A 20164-nucleotide genomic window follows, 5' to 3' on the forward strand; every position below is an offset into this window, starting at 1 on the left:
TGGGCTGTTATCGACCTATTCCTGATAAGAAACCTCGCGTGACGTATCGTAGCACCCGCACACCATCTCAACAAAAGATCCAGCTTCCTATCTTGACCACGTTTGCAAAGTCCTGAGGCCTGCAATAAGATTTTTTGGTCATCGCGGAAGGTTTTGAGGTAGAAGTTTATATTAAAGAAAAAGTATATATTATGTTCTTATGACTTATGTCGTCACCCTGAAGCTCAATCTTGTAGGCGGTAATTGACTACTTATAAACTATCTTGACCAATTCAAAATAATTCGGTACTTCAAGGTGCGGGGATGTCTCTCGTGCCTTGTTTCTAGCACTGATGGTTGCCACGTGAATTGCTCCTGCCGGGCTATGTCCTTAAAACAGAACCTGCACTGCAACCCACTCGAGATCGGTTAAATGGCTGATATCTCGAACCGGCAGGATTTCCGTATGCGAGATATCGTCAGAGGGGCAGAGATGCATATTCTTGGCTCATTTGGGTAATTGCCTCGGTTCTGGTATATATAACTACATGTAAGTAAATGAAAAGCCATGAGTTTACTTGCTTTTGTGAATGTGATAGCTGAAAGGTATGCGACTGCATTGAGCAGACCGCTTGGGAAGCCACTTATCGCATCACTTTGAGCCACCACCGAGTGATGAGTAAATACTATAAATACGTCGGAATATCGCATATTTCTTTAGGATGATTGCAGAGTCAAAACATTCGTTGACCCAATTTTATCGTGGTCATGATGGTCACCGCAACTTATCGCAATCTCTCTTATGTGCTCCTGTTATACCTGAGCTTCACCACCTTCCTATTCCAGACAGCATCATGTCTCGCCGTCCCTTCACCTGAAGACTCTCCCAACAATAACGCCAAGCGAGCTGATGACTCTGGCGATGTATACTTGCTCGGTGTCGGCAAAGCTGACGTGACTGGTCCTGTCGTCGAGCTTAATCTCATGGGATATGCCGACCTCGGGCAGATAGGAACAGGCTTGCGCCAGCGTCTATACTCTCGGGCTTTCATCGTGGGCAATCCAGATGAACCCAAAGAGCGATTTGTGTACTTGGTATTGGATACCCAGTCTGGTGATACTGCTGTTCGCAGAGGTATCCTCGAGGGCATCGCGGCTCTTGGATCGGAGTATTCCGTCTACACGTCGGATAATGTCGCTGTCACCGGAACGCATTCGCACGCTGGGCCAGCAGGTTGGAACAACTATCTCATGCCTCAGATCTCCGCTCTTGGATTCAATCAGCAAGCGTATCAGGCCATCGTTGACGGTGCTGTTCTGTCGGTCAAGAGGGCGCATGAAAGTCTTGCCAAGGGCCGTCTCAGCGTAGGCAAGATTCGCATTGAAGACGTCAACATCAATCGAAGTCTGTATGCTTACCAAGCGAATCCGAAGTCAGAACGGGACAAGTACCAGGATGAGGTCGACAAGGAACTGACCATGCTCAAGTTCACTCGCGACTCAGACAACAAAGTCACGGGGGTGCTCACGTGGTTCTCGGTACATGGCACGAGTCTTTACATGAATAACACTCTTGTCGCTGGCGATAATAAGGGTGTCAGTGCCTATCTCCTCGAACAGGCTGTCCGCGGTACCAATGGAGCGACTGACGACTTCGTCGCTGGCTTCTCTCAAGCTGCTGTCGCTGACACTACGCCAAATGTCGAAGGGGCCTGGTGTGAGGATGGTTCAGGACAGCAGTGCGACTTCAAAGATGCGACCTGCAATGGCAAGATTGACACTTGTCATGGTCGAGGTCCTTTCTGGGGACTAAATGACGGAGGAACCAAGTCATGCTGGGAGATCGGTCGTCGAGTCTTTAAGCAGGCCGACAAGCTGTATAGCCAGATGCAAGGTGGAACTGGTGTTCCAGTTACGGGAAAGAGTGTTCTCGGATATCACTCATTCAAGGACTTCTCAGACTTTACCTTTCAACTTCCCAATGGCACGTCAGCAAAGACATGTGCAGCTGCCTTCGGATACTCTTTCGCTGCCGGAACTACCGACGGCCCTGGGTACTTCGACTTCAAGCAGGGTGACTCTGGTGAGCCTGATGCCAGTCCCTTCTGGGCTTTGGTATCCAAGTTCTTGCGTGACCCTACCAAAGAGCAGGTCGCATGTCAGTCACCCAAGCCAATCCTCATCGACGCTGGTGAGATCACACTGCCTTATGCTTGGGCTCCCAATATTGTGGATATCCAAATGCTACGCGTCGGTAATTTCTTCATCATCGTCTCAGCACCTGAGCTGACGACCATGTCTTCGCGACGTTGGCGCAAGAGCATCAGTGATGAGATCAAGGATAGAGGTGGCGTTGGAAGTGACCCCATCGTTGTCGCTGGTGGACCTGGCAACACTTACGCTCATTACTGTACTACGCCTGAAGAATATGATGTGCAGCGCTACGAAGGCGGCTCCACTGTCCACGGCAGACATAGTCTGGACGCTTACATCAACCTTACTACGAGCTATCTCGGATACCTCCTACAGGAAAAGGGCGCTTCAAAGCCACCGACTGGTCCAGCTGCACCTGATAACCGAAAGAACTCCATTTCTCTCACTACAGGCGTTGTTTACGATAACCCCAAGATTGGCACCAAGTTCGGTGACATCATCAACGACGTGAGCAAGTCAAAGTTTGCAACTGGAGATACTATCAGCGCTACATTCGTGGGAGCCAATCCAAGGAACAATCTTCACCTAGAGGATACTTATGCGGCAGTTGAGAAGAAGGACGGATCCAAGTGGGTTCAGGTCCGGACTGACGAGGACTGGGATCTTGTCTTTGAGTGGAAAAGACTTGATGGGTTGCTTGGGTCGAGTGAGGTTTCTATCACTTGGGAGACTGGCTGGCAGGATGCGAAGGACATTGGTTCTGGCACGTATCGGCTGAGCTATTATGGAGATAGCAAGACTCCTATCACAGGCAAGATTAATGCGTTTACAGGTAGGAGTAGTGAGTTTACTATTTCTTAAATATCTTAGGATAAAGTTTAGTTACATTAACCACAAAATACTTTACTGTTTGGCAAGTAAATTCGGATTAAGCATCCATTGCCTTTGCTAAGGATTAGATTCCGATCGAACTGAATATCGATTGTATGGATGGACCCAGCAATACACTCTGTTTCAAGTTTATCACTCACGCAATGGACTATATCCGAACATGGACGACTGTTTATTTTTATCGTCAATTGGATATTTATCCCTCTTGTAATCGAGGCGGCTGAGGTATAATGACTTGGAAGCCAAGATGAAGGGCAACATCATATCAGGCCACTGACCCATGCAGTAGCCACGTACGCATCTGCATGTTGGCTACTGTAAATCTACGGGAGCCAGTGATATTGATCATTCTTTCTTCGCTTAACAGAGAATATGGATTCTTTCTACGCAACCATCAGCAATTTCAGCACACACAATCCTCCATCTTCATTTATCCGCCCGGAGCGATTTTCAGGCCATCAATTTCACCATGTCGACGGTAGATGTAGCCAGTTCTTCATCCTGATGAACAGGTGAAATCATAGCTTGGGTTCACACAAGTCCAATACTGAATAATACTAGATCACCGATGATGGAGACTCGTCAATCGAGACTGTGCGCGTGTGAATCATCCATATTAAGAGACTCGGCTGACGAGTAACAGGATGCCGCTTCATCAACGACAAGCATCTCAAGCTCCATCTTGAACTATCGGCATGAGAACGGCAGAACGTACCATCGCTACAAAGACGGAAGTGAGAATCATTATCATCTCCAACTGCCGATTCCTAACGACCTCACTAGAATATCATCTCCCCAATGACCAGGTCGAAAATGAGCGTCTAGGTATGTTACTGATACTGTATTCAAGCATTCTGCTAGCAGTCTAGACACTCAGCACAACCTTTTCCTCCTGACATTCGGAGATGAACTAGGTCTTGCTCCACCGAATGACCCCGCTGCAACGGCTGGACGTGTACTCGACGTGGGAACGGGAACCGGAATATGGGCAATTGACTACGCTGATGAGCACCTGGAAGCTGAAGCATGTCCCTTACCTTCCAATCTTATAAAAGGTTTTTTCTAACAGTATAGGTTATTGGGGTTGACCTCTCACCAATTCAACACGCTTTGTGAGTAGCCCTAGGGTTATACTTTTCCGCTAACATCTCCAGTGTCCCGCCAAACCTTCGTTTCATTATTGATGATATTGACGAAGACTGGGAATATGGTCAGCCATTTGACTATATACATAGTAGAATGATGGTATTTAGTATTAAGAACTGGGAGGACTACATCCGCAAGATCTTCAAGCACGTCTTCAATCCCCGCTCTCGTCCGCAAGACTAACCTGTGTAGTAATCTCAAGCCTGGAGGCTACGTTGAATTTCAAGAAACCGGTGGTATGATTCTCTCCGACGATGGGACTCTTACACCAGATCACGCTCTTTCAAAGTGGTGCAACCTCCTCGGTGAAGCCTTCATGAAGCTTGGTAGTACCTCCATTGAGTTCGACTAGATCCAAGCCATTATGCAAGAAGTTGACTTCACCGATGTTGTGGATAAAAGATTCAAGTGGCCTACCAATTTTTGGCCTCAAGATAAGAAGTATAAAGAGTTAGGAACGTGGAATAATTATAATGCTTCGAATGCTTTGGAGTCTCTGACCATGGTGTCATTTTCGAGGGCTCATGGATGGTCGAGGAAAGAGGTTATTGCGTTTCTTATTGGTGTGAGGAAGGATCTGAACAATCCGAGTATTCATGCCTATAATCCAATGTGAGTATATCTAATTGGAACGAGTATCAGGCACTGACTATTGGCAGATGTTCAATCTATGGAAAGAAGCCTGATGCTTAAGACTGGCAAGAGGTGGCTGCTATCTATACTTTATTTCTTTACTTACGCTTCTAAATATCAAGAAATTGGGCGAATTGCTTATGCTGATATTGTCGTGTTCTTAATCTATGGTTTCGCAGTCTATGACGTCGGGCATTTTAAGCCTAAACTGATGCTGTTAGGCTACTCCACGGTTTGCTTGTCCTATCCCTATCTTGGCATTTGATACCGCTTGCTGTTAATCAAGACTAGAATATTGACAAGAGCCTCCAATCTTTACTCATTCCCTTGGCACAAATAAAGAGAAGAGCTGAGACTGCATATGCTGTGCCACAGAATAGAACTAAGGCGGTGTAGTGGTTGCCGTCACTTGTGCCTAAAACGAGTCCCGAGAGGGGAACTCCAGCCAATGTAGCAAAGCTCACCACGCCATAGGCCGTTCCATACCTTGTGGCATATTCTTCTGTTTTGCAGAGCTGAGCCACACATACTGGCGTCAAGCTGAAAGCGGTTCCGCTGAAAAAGCCATAGGTTACAGCGAAGGAAATGACAACAGCAGCGTTAGACTCTGCTTGAAGCCATAAGCAAAAGATTGATAAGGTGGAGAGAATCGCGCAAATGATCATAACATTGAACCGACCGACCCTGTCGGCAACAATCCCAGGTAGACAACGTCCCAAGGTAGATGCCGAGTTGAGAATGGCCAGTATGTTAGGAGAAAGATCACTGAGTCCATGTGAGGAAGTGTATGTGGTGATGTATGCTGGAGGCACCAAAACAGCCCAATCCAGAATAAATATGGCCATCATTGTCAGTGTGAACCTTGTGTCTTTGAAGCCCTTCCAGTCAAGAAGAACCCGTGAAGTTGGGTTTGCAGGGAGCCGTGTCTTGAGTAAGGGTATACTGGCTAAGAAGCACAGCAGAGTAATGAGTGCAAAACATCGCAATGTCCAGGGAAACCCAATTCGACGTGAAAGATGTGAAAAGGCAAGAGGATAGCAAAGACCCCCAATGCCTCCAGCGGTGGTCGCAAGACCAGTTGCCAGTCCTCGATTTTGCAGGAACCAATGTCCAAGGGTGGCGATGCTGGTAGTCCATATGATTGAAGAAGAGAGACCACCAAGACACCCAAATGCAAGCATGAACTGATAGTATTCTTCTCAACAGTGACGTTAGACTGTGCTTAGCGAATTGGTATTCGGTCTTTCTTACCTGTACAGAAACTCGTACATAACAGCGCGACGACTAAGCCACATGCCCCAGTAGGGAACAAGTATTTAGGTCCATATCTATCGAATATTGGACCTACACAAATGTGAGATACATTGTTGTGTGAATTAAATGCTGGATAGATGAGCTTACCCGCCTGAATGCCCCCAAAGAAAAAAAGGAAGGCGAAAGTGCTAAATATCCACGCGATTTGAGGCTCTGAGTATTTGTGGAGTTGATTGACGACGATCCATGCTTGGAAAATACCAGTTGAGTTAAGGAGCCCGGAGGCTGGAAACAGAGCCAACCACGCACCCAAAACGACGCTATACGCTTGTAACCCGCGGTCGGGGTAGGACTCAAAGACGATGGGATTTACAGTGGAAGAAAGCATTTTGTAGCTGATGCGATCGCTCAGTTGCCCCAGAGTGTGAGACTTTCTTGGGGATTAGATACACTTACTTGTCAATGGAAAGGCGTAATGCGGGTCGGTCGCAGATTATTACTAAGAAAAGTAACTGTATGAGTCATTAAAGATTCTCTAACTTGTGTCATAGAGTAGTTAAATAATCTCTGTACTTATGTCTATAACACTATGAACGTAATTATAAGACTACTACCTGATAGATGATTTATTTATAGACAAAGGCTAGAGGTTTAGAACAGGGAAATAAGTAAACATAATTTTCCAAGGCTATCACAGCTTGGCCCTGGATCTGAGAAGTAAATACGAGGCAAGCATGGATACTGGAGTCCTTGAGGAGTCTGTCCACACAGCCCTGAGAAGCTATCAAGGCCACGCCGAAATTTCTCCTTGACGCAGAACGCGGTGACAGGTCAGCCAGTCTTGCCTCTCAACTTGGCGCGCGGTATCTGCGCAAAGGGACAATTGAGGACCTAGAGGAAGCCATCAGCGTCGCTCGGGATTCCATGACGGTCACTCCTAACGGTAACCCTACACTGTTTGGAAAGTACACCGCCCTCAGCGTTCTTCAAGAGACCAATACATGCGCGTTGGATCTATGAAATACCTCGAAGAAGCGATCGATGTCACCCGCAAGACTGTCGCAGTCACCCCAATAGAGAATGAACAGAGGACCGATCTGTTGATTAATCCAAGCATTCGGCTTGGCTTGAGATATAGACGTACCAAAGAAACGGCTGACTTCGATGAGTCTTTCAGCATGGCCCAACAGACCATTGGAGCCATCTCGGACGACCATCTCAGTAGATTCATGGCACTGGAGATTCTCCGCATACGACCATGGAGCAGGTATATACGAATATGAAACCTCGACGACCTCTTTGAGTCTATTTGGATCACTAAGGAAACCCGAGAACTCTCTCGCCGGGCAACTCTGTCTTCCAATCTTGAAGTGCAGCTTCGATCTTGATATCTTTACACGAAAGCTTTGGAAGATATCGAGGAAGCAATATGTGCAAGCCGTAGTGCAGTTGAGGGGACACCGAAAGATGATCCCGACCTAGCAAAGCGATTACAAGAAAATCCGCACCAGATATTTTTATACACGAAGGTGCCTACAGATCTCGAAAAAGCCGCTCAGTGTTTTGAAACTGCTTTGCATTATGGGGCGGCCCTCATCAGTGTCCGAATGCACGCCGATAGGACGCTATTGTCATTTATGGATGTTTCTCAGGGAGGGGGCTATGAAGCCGACCTCGTCGCCGAGGCAACTATTCAGTTGGCTCCTTTGCTTAGCCCTCCCTCGCTTCACAATTAGGATAAACAGCATCTTCTGGCAGAGATAGCAGCGCTCGCCTCAAATGCGGCAGCCATTGCTTTACTCGCCCGCACGGGCCCGCTCTCGGCGATTCGAAAAGAGGACGAAAAATTAGGTGCTGTATGCCTGTATTAATGACCAATGCCGCTTCGGCCACAAGCTGCTGGGTGCCGTAAATTGTATTGAGTTGGTTGGCTGCGGGGTAGGAAGGGAAGCGGATGGATCGTGTGTATAACGCATATCGCACTTTACCGGAAAGGTCTCGGCTTACTTGCCTAAATGAGTCTACTGCATGGTCTTTGTCCCAATCCCAGCCTTGTGATGTTCGGGGCTATGGCTATGGCGGTAGGCGCTAGAGCGGGATTTGCAAATCGCGTGCAAGCCGCGGACTTTGTAGCAGCCCGGCAAGTGATCGCCATGTGCACGTCCCTGAGACAAGAATAGCGCCTCGCTAGCTGTGGTGGAGGGTAACTGTCACTCTACAGAGCACTCAAGTAATTTAATCTCCTCAGCTGAAGCTAAATCGCTCCGGCCGAGGGTCTCACATGGGTATGTCCGAGGATTCACGTGGTTCATGGAAGACTGGTCGGGGATAGTAGCTGATTGACATGGACTGGATTGTATACTTAACTGCACTTGATCCCCTGCTAATTATAATGGATTTATTAAGCAAGAGATCTTTATATTAAGATACTCGTGCCGCTTGCATAAACTTATCTGGATGAGCTGTTGGCTATTAAATTGCTAAACCCTAGTGACGTCAACCATGTTCCCTTGTTTCATCCTGTTGTCAGTGGCGGCACTCTCGACTCTGGGCTTGTCTGCCCCTGTCGAGGAGCGACAGCAGCCTGTACTCCCTACTGAAGATTCCTTCTACAAGGTCCCCGATAACATCGACGATTACCCCCCTGGCACCATCATCGACTATCGCAAGCCACCGTCTCCAATTGCAGCATTTGGCATATCTCCTACCAATTTGAAAGACACCTGGCAGATCTCCTATAGAACCAACGACAACTTCGGCAAGGCCCTCTCCACCGTCCTCACTGTCTTGGTCCCGTACAAAGCCGACTATACGAAGGTCCTCTCATACCAGGTCGCTGAGGATGCCTCTTATGCCGGCTGCGCTCCGTCTTATGCCTTTCAATTCGCCTCTGCCACTGGCGGACCCCTTGGAACCATTGTCACCCAGGCAGAGCTTTTGCTGATCGAAGCAGCTCTTGAGCAGGGATGGATCGTCATTTCTCCAGACCATGAAGGTCCTGACGCGGCTTACCTGGCAAACAAACTCGCCGGATATGCCACGCTTGACGGAATCAGAGCTGCAATCAACTCTGCCAACTTCACTGGCATCTCGAAGAGCCCTACCGTCGGAATGTGGGGATACTCTGGTGGGAGCATTGCATCAGCTTCAGCGGCAGAGCTTCAGCAGTCATACGCACCAGAGCTTCGCATCGCCGGCGCTGCTCTTGGTGGTACTGTGCCCAACATCACATCTGTCATCAAGAGTATCAATAAGGGACCTTTGGCTGGTATCATTCCTCCCGGCATGGTTGGGCTGGCCAAACAATACCCTCTCCTAAAGTTGGGACTTGACGCGGCTATCAAGCCAGAGTATAAAGCCAAATTCGACGCTGTTGAAAAGCAATGTTTTGTGACTGATATTGTTTCGTTCCTCGGACAGGACGTGGTTGGAATGCTGAAAGACCCTGCCATCCTGACACAAGAACCCGCCAAAAGTATTCTAGACGAGAACGCTCTTGGCAAACACAGTCCTAGCATTCCTCTGTTTGTTTACAAGTCGATTCAGGATCAAGTCAGCCCTATCAAGGATACCGACGACCTTATCAAGTTCTACTGCTCTGGCGGTACCAAGGTTCAGTATGACAGAGACTTGCTCTCGGAGCATGGCTCACTCGCTATTATTGGAGCTGGAAAGGCTTTGGCGTGGTTGAAAGATATCATGAATGGCAGGAAGGGGCCAAGCCAGTGCAAGACCAGTAATGTGGTTTCTTCCCTGTTGGATCTTAGAGGTTCAATAACCCTGTCTACTGCTTTGATTGAGGCCCTTGCTGATCTGGTTGGAAAACCAGTTGGCCCTATCATTGGTTAGAAAGCATATCCAGACAGGGTCTCACTCTAGTATTATGTAGTCTACACAAGATAGGGAGCCGCGTCTGACTCGTCTTGCAATTGATATCCTCTCCCTTCTCTTCACATAGTATTCTTGATTGGAAGTTGTTATCATGGCGCCCTTGCATACAAGAGCTGAAATCTAGTCACAAAATGTATTAGTGCAGTTTAACCGAGGGCTAGCGCTTTTAAAAAAAAGTAAAAATGACACTACTTTCTCAGCTATGGACTCCGCTATTACCGTTTCTATCCAACATGTCGCAACAGAGCAGTATGCAAGGATAGCCCGCCCGTGTTTCTCGAGATCATTAGGTCAATAATTCTGGCAATCTCAATGGCTAGGGTGTCTATACACAGCCTTTTGCAAGTTTTTTAGTTGTATAAAGTACATAGGGAATCTTGTTGACATATCCCTGTCCTGCGTCGGTCATCCCGACCCTTGGGCATGTGTTGTATCGCAACCCCTGACTGATCGACGTCCCTCATTTCCTCCATGCCGCCATCCTCCGGAGCTAGTGGGTATAAAGTTCAGTTCATAGTGCGGGGTACAGTAGTGCAATTGCCCATCATCACGCTAGAACAGGTTCATCGAGTCTGCTGATGGCCATTTTTTGATATATAATGCCGCTTAGTGTGCATTTAGAAAATAAAGGTCGGCTTCACATGTTCCACTTTTGGTTAAAAATCACTTGGCTTGTTCACATTCGATAGTAATATATTTTTTTATTTACCAACCATGGCTACATCAATTCAACCACCGCGACAAAGAAGGTATGCGTGTACACTCTGGTGTCCTCTGTACAATTGTTGGAATTAACAAATTCAGATTCATTAAGATTCGATCATTCCGAGCCTGCGTGGTAAGTTGCGTCGCGTCACACTCGTCTTGTACTAAAACTCACATATTCTTTGGACATGTCATTCGCGAAAAACCCGATGCGATGCTCTGAGCAAAGGGATGCCTTGCACCAATTGCGCCGCATTTAATATCAACTGTCAAGTTCCAGGAATAGCGAAAGACCGAGCAAGGATTCTTGCTGATCGTGGGAAAGGGGAGCACGTTACGTATGAGTTCCAATGCTCCGTTTCATGATCTGACGTGCTGACCAGGACTAGAGCACAGAGAAATTCCTCAAGCGATTGCCTCAATACAATTACCTCAAATACTCAGGCATATCTAGAAGGCTCCCAGCAAGATGGAGTTGTGTCACCAACCAAATTCAATGTTCTGCCTGTTACATCCGCAGGCCATGTTATCTATATGGGCGAATCTGCGGGTTTTAACCTCCTCCTCAGTGGAAGTCAAGGCCCGGTAGTGCATTTCCCTATGCCTCGGGATACTCTTGCGCTGTCGATACGTGCTGGACTAGACCCCCTCGAAACACGGATCCTACAGCGCAGAGGGGCCTTTGTACTACCTCCGAAAACGCTTTGCGACGACCTGATAGAGACTTTCTTTGCTTGGGTTCACCCGATCGTACCCGTCATCAACCGTACAAAATTCATGTCACAATATCGAGATCCCAAAAACCCCCCCTCGATGCTCCTCATCCAATGCATCTTGCTGGCCGGCGCCCGAATCAGCACAAACCCCCAATTAATGGTTGATGGATCAGCTTCAACAGCAGTTGCGACATTCTATCGACGCGCCAAAGCCCTTTATGATGCCGATTATGAGCGTGATGGAATTACCTTGGTGCAGTCAATGCTTCTAATGGGATGGTACTGGGCTGGCCCTGATGACATATCCAAGAACATGTTCTATTGGAGTCAATCTGCCATAGCTGTCGCTCAGAATCTCGGTCTTCATCGCAGCATGGAAAACTCGGCATTGTCAATAAGTGAAAAGAGGCTCCGTAAGCGCATCTGGTGGACGCTATTTACTCGAGATCGCGCTTTAGCCGTTGGCCTGGGGCAGTCGGTATCCATCAATCTCGACGATTGCGATGTCGATATGATCGCCGATGATGACTTCATCGAGCATGATGGGAATGATATTGACGAATACCCACCAGATTCTACTCAGGTGGGATTCTTCGTTCAGTACGTGAAGCTGTGTAAGCTCATAGGACTTGTCGCATCAAAATATTCCAACATATCCAGAGGTGGTCAAGACTGGGATGGTATCAACTCTATTGCTACATCCCTTTCCAAATGGAACCAGGAGTGCCCTGCTCCCATGCGCTGGGAGCGATCAAAACACCATTTTTGGTCTGCGATACTATACTTGCACTACTTCAGCGCTTGCTGTCTGCTACATCGGGCAAGTTCGCCTCGAAACAGAAAGACTTTGCAGGATACAAAACAATCCTATGGATCACGAGATGGTACAGTTGGCGCCGCCAACATGATTACGTCCATTGTTGAAGCACTCAGAGACAAACAGCAGCTACGTCGCTGTCCTCCATTCATCGTCCATAGCCTCTTTTCAGCCATTGTTGTACACTTACACGTGTCGAATACGCCGAGTCCAACTACTAGGCGACTTGCCCGTCGACGAGTCAGCACCTGCTTGGAATCCCTGAAAGATTTAGCGCAGGTGTGGGCAGTCGGACGAACAGTAGTTACAATGATCGAAACAATTTCTGGCCTCGGCTGTGATGGGAAAACGTCACCCCGGAAAGGCGAAGTCGTTATCGATCTGGGATGTGCCGACGCTTCAGATCAGGCTTGCAGCCCCGGCAGTCGAAGCCTAACTACAGACGTTAGCGATAAGACCCTGGCACCCCACGGCCTCTCAGCTTGTTACGAGACACTGCCTTATCACGAAGCATATACTCCAGTTGTCGTAGACTCCCATACAGAATTCCCCACCGTCCACGACTATCCTTCAAATTTCGACCTTGGTGTTCTTCCAGCGCAAATTGACTCGAGCAGTCTATTACCAGATGCATACGTTCACTCAGGACTCCCACCGGGCTCGTTCTATGTTGAGGACACAGCCCAAATTTGTAACCCACTAACAGATACAAGTCTCCCATCATGGGATCAGTTTCAGATGGGCTGTCAGCAAGACTACAGTATTTCGGTGCCTTGGAGTCTCATCCCAGATCCGCCCATATTTCTATAATATGATAAGTAGCTGTACGATCGGAGGGGCATCGTCGTATTTACGACCAATCCATTCGCCCCGAGTTCCGCCTTCAAGCATATCGTAGCAGCCACTCTCTTCGCTGTCGTTAGAAGAAAATACCCTGATAAATTGGCTTCCTGGGAGCTGACCTCAGAGCAACCGACAAGCTCTACATGAGAGTTATCGTGCTTGGGCCATTGCAGCAGAGGGACTTTTTCTAGCCACCGAGGTTCCAACCCTATTTGTCATCACCGCGCTCGCTCCTCGCAAGCTGCACGTCGGGACTGGAGATGTCAGTAGCCCGCAGCGCTTAGCTCGACACAGCAATAGACTTTCTTGTCGCAGTTGTTCTGGCCAGGTCAGCTCGTTCCTACCCAGTGATAACTCTTGATCTTCCGCTGGCATCACCATGGGGCCCTGCTGGAAAGGAACGCTCCGCCGCAGGTCTGCTTTGCAATCTCGTGAGTTTCAGCGGGACAATCTCCCTTGCAGCCTCCCACTTCCATCCTTCAGTGGAATCCTTATACTGGCCAGATATATAACACAAAGGCCGCTCACCAGACGTACAATTTTGGTCAGTATTGGTGAACACACACACGTGATACCACGTACTCACCGTCTCCGCTTCGGTCAAATGTGAATACCAAGTCTCCCTCGTGAGATAGCCCATTACAAGCATCTCCCGCCTCGCCACCGCGCGCCAGGTGCATTCTTTTCGTCCACGATCACGGGGACAGCATACAGGCTTCCACTCACCTTTACCAGACATAGAACCAGAGGACTTGAAGATAACTGCAGTGTAAGCAAGAGATAGTATTTGGCTTATTTGTGGCGGATCCGGCGAAGAGACTCTGAGTCCTCTACCGCGATGCGGGTCTCGGTGATATGCACTTTAATAATAACATTAAATTAAGATTCAGTGCCCGGAGCTAGACTCTATAATTTATAGTGTGATGAAAATAATTAAAAGAAATAAGTTATTATACGTATTAGAAATATGTTAACTAAATGTCTTTCCGTCATCCCTTGCTTTCCGTTGTCCTGCGGCTAATAATGTAGGGGATCCGATTGGCGATAATACGGTCTTTCTTCTTACTGGCTACTCATCAAAGTTGTCATCGACAGGGTGACAGAAAGCAGGGAATGAGGGAAAGACCCTTAGTTAATAAGTCATCCCTTACTGACAATCAGTTAATCAGAATCCGATTGTTAAAACATGCAAATCTCGATTACGGTAAGAAATCTCGATGAAAAAACCTTGCGTATGTACGTATGGATCTAGCGCTATCACCGCTTTAGTTAGGTCGGTGGCAAAGGTTCCATAGGGTGGCGATTGATCTGGAGTCTAGACCAAAAGCCCCACGAATTTCCCTTATCGCCAATCTAAAGCCTAAACAACACATGTTTCTTTTATTATTCTTATTTTTAATGCTTCTCTTTTCTGCCTGCACGTAATTTCATCATGCGGTTTGGGTTGTTGTCGAATCAGTCATGACTATTCACTCGAACCCTATGAATGCAACCCCTCACAAGGATGTATCTGAATCTGTTCGGGAGAGGGAGACCTTCAGGTGAGAATTGGATCTTACCCCCTCTCTTCCCACCCTATTTAATTGATGAGCTTTACTTCTCCTCCTGTTCATCATAGCCGATAAGCAAAGCTGACAGATAGCTGTTAGGTACTGGCTTCCATTCCAGCTTGCTCACGTCGTGCAAGACTTCCTGCGACCAGCCCAAGGGACCGATCGCCTGTCGTCTATCAGCACCATCTTGACGGCCCTCACTCAGCTTGGCATATACCACGTCGGCGCAGAGCGCGCCTTTGTTTCTCTCTTCGATTCCGAGTATCAGTACTTTATCGCTGAAGCGACTTCTGGCACCTATCTACGTCCTTCGGTACCCAACCACGAATACAACGAGGCATTTCGACTTTGCGGAACGGCTGCTCGTCGAGGCGACGATGCATGCGATTATACTATCTTGAACAAGTCGGCCAACGACCCTAACTATCAGGATAATGGGGAGCTCCCTGTCACCGTTGTACCAAACTTGGTAGGCGACGACAGATTCGCAGCCCGAGCTATTCCAATGTTAGGACCTTCCCATGCCACTTTCTACGCCGCTATCCCGATCCGCACCAAACGAGGCATAAATATCGGCGTGTACCATGTCGTCAATACGACTACACGAGAGTGGACCCATGTCAACAGTGATCGATTGCGCGACATTTCTCGTGCCATCTCCGACCATCTCGAGACCGAAAGCCTAAAGGCTGTCAACAGGAGGAACGCCCGAATGAGCAGAGGCATAGGATCCTTTATCGAGGGTGGTTCGACACTCACCGGCTGGCGTCAGGGATCAAACCCCACCGCCTTTGAGGATCTTGTTACATCGGCTGAAGGGAACCTCAATTCAAACCAACAGACTTTGGAGAGCGACATGGAGAGTGTCACGTCTGATGGTCCTCAATTGGAAGACGATGAACGGCCAAGACAAGCCCGTCATACTCATACTAGAGCCCCGATAACTCCAGCTGAACGCACAAAGGACATTATGTCGGAGAACCGAAGCCTAGCCAACGTCTTTTCAAGGGCTGCCAATATCATCAGAGAGTCTGTCGAGGTCGAGGGCTGCATTTTTCTTGACGCCACCATGGCGAGCTATCGGGTACACAGGGCTAGAACTGCTGGAGGCAAGCCCGGGTCTGTAGGGCAATCCTCCTCAACAAGTAGCGATGATAGTGTTCATCCCCGAGAGGACGGCAAAAAAGACCACATTTGCGAAATTAAGGGCTATTCTACTTCTAGAACCTCTAGCATCGACCATGCTCAAAGTCCCGTGAGCTCGGTAGCGCTGAGCGAAAGGTTCATGAAGAAAATGCTGGCCCAATATCCTCGAGGCAAGGTCTTCTTGTTCAATGTCGATGGAGAGCTTCAAACGTCCGACTCATCGTCGGATGATCCGTCCTCCGGGATGCGACGGGCAGAAAGTGGCCCAGAAAGCCCGTCGTCCTCGCCAGACAGACAACTGCAACGGAAGCCTTTGTCGCGCCTACGCGAAGGTCGAATCATCTCGGCTGCATTTCCAGGCGCCCGCAGCGTAGCATTCTTTCCTGTCTGGGACCCCACGAAAGAACGATGGTGTGCCAGCGGGCTGGTTTACACCAACGCTCCTACGCGCACTTTCACCGTCGAGGGGGAACTAAGCTACCTGCGCGGCTTTGGAACTCTTGCTGCAGTTGAGATTGCGCGGCTTGAAGCGCTGCAGTCTGCAAAGATCAAAGCAGATGCCCTTGGATCACTCTCTCACGAATTACGGTCTCCTCTGCACGGCGTGCTGCTGAGCACGGAGCTCATGGCCGATACCAAGCTCGACGTCTTTCAGACCAACATCGCTCACACCATTGAGACGTGCTCGCGAACGTTACTCGATACGATAGATCATCTTCTTGATTATTCCAGAGTCAATAATTTCTCAGATTCAAACGACAAAGTTACGGGTGGTCAGCCAACGAGCCATTTCAATATTCCCGGCTCAGAGCATCTGGGCAAAAAGGTTCTTGTGAGCGATTATTTAGTCGACGATCTGGTAGAAGATGTGGTTGAGAGTGTCTTTGCTGGGTTCAATTTCCAACACAAATCCATCAGTCAGCATGTTTCTCATCAACAGCAACTGCCGCCCCGAGGCAGCACCTCACACCATGCAGACAATGCGGCCAATACGGCGTCAGACTATCTTGAAGCTATGGACCAGCTCAGCTCTGGAGCCACTCGGCCAACTGGGACGACTTTTAGTTTTGGAAAGATCACCGTTATCCTCTCCCTCGACTCGGGGTGTGACTGGCTATTCCGTTTCCATGTGGGAGCTATCCGTCGCATTGTCATGAACATTGTTGGCAACGCGTTGAAGTATACACCTGAGGGGACTATCACCATCTCGCTCACTCAGCAGGTCTCTACTGTCAGGCGTCGCAGGCCGGAACAGGTTGTTTGTTTCATGGTCAAAGATACAGGCAAAGGTATTGGCCAAGACTATCTCCAGAGGCGAATTTTCAAGCCCTTCAGTCAAGAGAATGATCTGTCCCCAGGGACCGGCATTGGGCTGAGCCTTGTCAAACAAATTGTCAAGCAATTCCGAGGCCAGATAGCGATTGAAAGCCAAGTTGGTGTCGGTACAACAGTTACTGTTCTGCTTCCCCTCGAGAGACCCAAATCGCCCAGAGTTCCATCTGATTTCTCGGGGGCTCAAACCAGGTTCAAGGATCAAGTCCAGGATCTGGCAGGACTTTGTGTGCGAATCGTATCTAGCCCCAATCACAGCTCTGCCCTGCGAGATACTTTGGATCATACCTGCAGAGAATGGCTGAAGCTTGAGCTTATAGCGGAAGATGACAACTCGAGGAACCCAGATCTCATACTCTGGACCCAGGATGCTTTGCCGGCTATAACACAGTACACGGATTCCCTTGCTCTGATTCCAAATGTGGTTATATGCCAGGATGCCCTCGCCGCCTACGAAAGAATGATGGATTCGCATGCGGCCGGCTGGAAAGGTGTTTTCGAGTTTGTATCGCAGCCGTAAGTTGATCATTGGCTCGGCATGTATGCACTGTTCAAAACTAACAATCATAACACGTAGGCTCGGTCCAAGAAAACTTGCAAAGACCTTGTCACTCGCCTACAGTCGTTGGACATCGGATGAGGAGCCTCACGCCACTCCGCCCGTCCCCGGCAGTAGCACGCCAATGATGACTCAGCGCCCGGCGCCCGGTCGAAATGCGAGCTATTCGTTTCCTCGACAAGCAAACCCGGACGACACCAGTCGTGCAGTACCAATCCCAGAGCCTCTTAGCGGTACGGTTGCAAATGAAGGCGCTGCTAGTAGTACGGCCGTGGAAGCGTCGACAGAACAAGAGCCGATCGCTCCTGATGACACCCCGAAAATACTGTTAGTCGAAGATAATCACATAAACCTGAAGATCCTCGCCGCATACCTGAAAAAACTCAAGATCAGATACGAAAAAGCCATCAATGGAAAGGAGGCAGTGGAGAAATACACACAGTCACCAGGAGACTTTGACTGTATTCTGTCAGACATCTCAATGCCAGTAATGAACGGGTTTGAGGCGGCGAGATTAATCAGGGCTTTTGAGAGCCGTCAGGGAATTAAAGAGGGTGTTTTGATGTTTGCAATATCTGGCCTAGCTACAGAAGAGGCACAAAAAGAGGCACGCGGAAGTGGATTTAATATGTTTCTTTCGAAACCAGTGAAGCTCCACGTGTTAGGGGAGATACTTAAAGCTAAAGGTATTTTAAAACTCTAGAATATGTTGTAAAATTTAAACTTGATATATAAGTTAATTAGCTATACTATTACAGTCTCTGTTTAAGAGGTCTCTCAAGCTATCTTTATAGGCATTCTGGAATCGTGCATCCAACTTCAGAAAGTCAATGGCATTTCCAGCTAGGATCATTGCACGTTGCTCCGTTGACAGAAACTCAGAGAGTGATCCGTCAGAAGTCAACATCTTGCCTGCTTCAGGGACTTCGCCAAGTGGGAAAGGATAGTCGCTTCCCATGAGAATGCGATCCACTCTTATCTTCTTGCAGAGATATGCAAGGAGATCTGGGTCATGGACCAGGCTGTCTATCCAGAGATTGTCACCTGAGCTAAGGTGATCTGAAGGACTTCGGCCACCCGCTCTTGAAGCGACCAAGTCTGGCCTGCAATTGTATCCGTGTTCAATTCTTCCCATCAGGGTTGGAAACGTACCTCCCGCGTGAGCAAAGCAGAAGCGCAATCGTGGGTATCGTAGGAGGAGACCGGAAGATGTCAAGGCCAGCATTGATAGGGCGGTCTCACAGGGCCTAGTAATAAATCAGTTAGCCTTTGCTTGGAATACACACCCATTGAAAGGATAATGACATACATTCCGATTAGCCACGAAGACCAATACTGACCCCATCGATGTTCATTCTCTTTGAGCAGAGAGTAGCCCAGCGGATGAACAAAGACAGGCATATCCAACTCTTGGCAGGCAGCCCAAAATGGTTCTAGCCTAGAGTCGTCGAGATTCATGTCACCAATCATAGTTCCAATCTCGACGCCCTTGAGTCCGAGGGTATATTTTGCTCTCTTGAGCTCTTCAACAGATGCTTGCACGTCCTGGAGCGGAACCGTCGCTAGACCAACAAATCTGGTCGGGTATTCTGTGCACACCTGCGACAGGTGATCATTGAGTGCCCGGGCTAGTTGGGCAACCAATTTCCCTGGCTTGTCGTAGAAAAATAAGATCGGAACTGTGCTTAATACCTGGACGTGGACACCAGACTGGTCCATATCCCTCAGGCGTACTTTCGGATCAAAACAGTTGTCTTGAACGGTTCGGAAATGCTTGGAATCGACATAGATATCAACTGATTCTCCATCCACCCGTGATGGCCTCAGTTCAATCCATGAGTTGGATTGTGTGCCATTTTGTTCAGAATCAGATAGCTGTGGCAAGGTCCGTGGCATAACATGGGTATGTAGGTCAATGCGATAGAATTTACTGTCGGTCGTCCCAGATGAGTGCTTGCCTTCAGGTTTGATGCCATTGAGGCACCCCTTGCAATGCGTGGTCATTGTCAGTGGGTCAATCGCCATTGTGAAAAGGTGTGAAAATGATCTTGAAGTGGTAGCCAAGTCTGGTGTACTGCCCCGATATCTCTTTGGACATGCATATTTGGCATTTTTGATATGTTATATCATTTCGGAAAGGCTTAACTACTGACTGCGTGGCTATTCACCGCAGAGACTAGACGGTTCATTATCCGACGGGCGGCCCGCGGATGTATAGGTTGGGATGGAACCATGATCTAACTCCTACGCCAGCCAATGCACGCTGGATACATTCCGGCCGACTGCAACGTAAACTCCGAACATGGCCAATCACTCTCGCGAGATTACATCGGTAGATGTCTGCTAACGGAGGATTTAGAGCTTCTTCAAGTAGTTATATAGGTCTGTTACGAAGGATCATCAATGCCGAGCTAATAGAGTTTATCCTTATCCGATTCCCCCCAACGAAGCGGGCCGATTGCCGAAGTCACATTACCTATACTCTAGGAAATCTCCGATTCAATAGAAATTCTATTCAATTGCCGTATTTCATATTTATTATATA

General features: G+C 48.3%; 8 protein-coding genes across 8 annotated transcripts; 6 read left to right on the forward strand and 2 right to left on the reverse strand.

The window, feature by feature from the left end:
- Positions 1 to 750: 750 nt before the first annotated feature.
- On the forward strand, positions 751 to 2994 carry FMAN_03745 (uncharacterized protein; the record flags this gene model as incomplete). Its single annotated transcript, XM_041824362.1, has 1 exon — positions 751 to 2994. The coding sequence occupies one exon, from the start codon at positions 751 to 753 to the stop codon at positions 2992 to 2994; it is 2244 nt and encodes a 747-aa protein (XP_041689851.1).
- A 499-nt stretch (positions 2995 to 3493) lies between these two features.
- Positions 3494 to 4522, forward strand: FMAN_16005 (uncharacterized protein; the record flags this gene model as incomplete). Its single annotated transcript, XM_041824363.1, has 7 exons — positions 3494 to 3508; positions 3586 to 3618; positions 3668 to 3758; positions 3808 to 3849; positions 3894 to 4079; positions 4145 to 4234; positions 4278 to 4522. The coding sequence occupies 7 exons, from the start codon at positions 3494 to 3496 to the stop codon at positions 4520 to 4522; spliced, it is 702 nt and encodes a 233-aa protein (XP_041689852.1).
- A 12-nt stretch (positions 4523 to 4534) lies between these two features.
- On the forward strand, positions 4535 to 4863 carry FMAN_03744 (uncharacterized protein; the record flags this gene model as incomplete). The annotated part of the gene is made up of 2 exons (XM_041824364.1): positions 4535 to 4782; positions 4830 to 4863. 2 exons carry the CDS (start codon positions 4535 to 4537, stop codon positions 4861 to 4863), a joined length of 282 nt encoding a protein of 93 aa, XP_041689853.1.
- A 227-nt stretch (positions 4864 to 5090) lies between these two features.
- Positions 5091 to 6445, reverse strand: FMAN_03743 (uncharacterized protein; the record flags this gene model as incomplete). The annotated part of the gene is made up of 3 exons (XM_041824365.1): positions 5091 to 6001; positions 6055 to 6147; positions 6205 to 6445. The coding sequence occupies 3 exons, from the start codon at positions 6443 to 6445 to the stop codon at positions 5091 to 5093; spliced, it is 1245 nt and encodes a 414-aa protein (XP_041689854.1).
- Positions 6446 to 8559: 2114 nt separating this feature from the next.
- FMAN_03742 (putative lipase precursor) lies at positions 8560 to 9906 on the forward strand (the record flags this gene model as incomplete). Its single annotated transcript, XM_041824367.1, has 1 exon — positions 8560 to 9906. The coding sequence occupies one exon, from the start codon at positions 8560 to 8562 to the stop codon at positions 9904 to 9906; it is 1347 nt and encodes a 448-aa protein (XP_041689855.1).
- A 756-nt stretch (positions 9907 to 10662) lies between these two features.
- Positions 10663 to 12996, forward strand: FMAN_03741 (uncharacterized protein; the record flags this gene model as incomplete). Its single annotated transcript, XM_041824368.1, has 4 exons — positions 10663 to 10705; positions 10753 to 10786; positions 10878 to 10991; positions 11043 to 12996. The coding sequence occupies 4 exons, from the start codon at positions 10663 to 10665 to the stop codon at positions 12994 to 12996; spliced, it is 2145 nt and encodes a 714-aa protein (XP_041689856.1).
- Positions 12997 to 14511: 1515 nt separating this feature from the next.
- On the forward strand, positions 14512 to 18322 carry FMAN_03740 (uncharacterized protein; the record flags this gene model as incomplete). The annotated part of the gene is made up of 3 exons (XM_041824369.1): positions 14512 to 14570; positions 14679 to 17576; positions 17638 to 18322. The coding sequence occupies 3 exons, from the start codon at positions 14512 to 14514 to the stop codon at positions 18320 to 18322; spliced, it is 3642 nt and encodes a 1213-aa protein (XP_041689857.1).
- Positions 18323 to 18355: 33 nt separating this feature from the next.
- On the reverse strand, positions 18356 to 19644 carry FMAN_03739 (uncharacterized protein; the record flags this gene model as incomplete). Its single annotated transcript, XM_041824370.1, has 2 exons — positions 18356 to 18866; positions 18929 to 19644. 2 exons carry the CDS (start codon positions 19642 to 19644, stop codon positions 18356 to 18358), a joined length of 1227 nt encoding a protein of 408 aa, XP_041689858.1.
- Positions 19645 to 20164: the final 520 nt, after the last annotated feature.

This window comes from Fusarium mangiferae (genome assembly GCF_900044065.1).
Source record: "Fusarium mangiferae strain MRC7560 genome assembly, contig: FMAN_scaffold017, whole genome shotgun sequence".
Taxonomy (NCBI): Eukaryota; Fungi; Ascomycota; class Sordariomycetes; order Hypocreales; family Nectriaceae; genus Fusarium; species Fusarium mangiferae.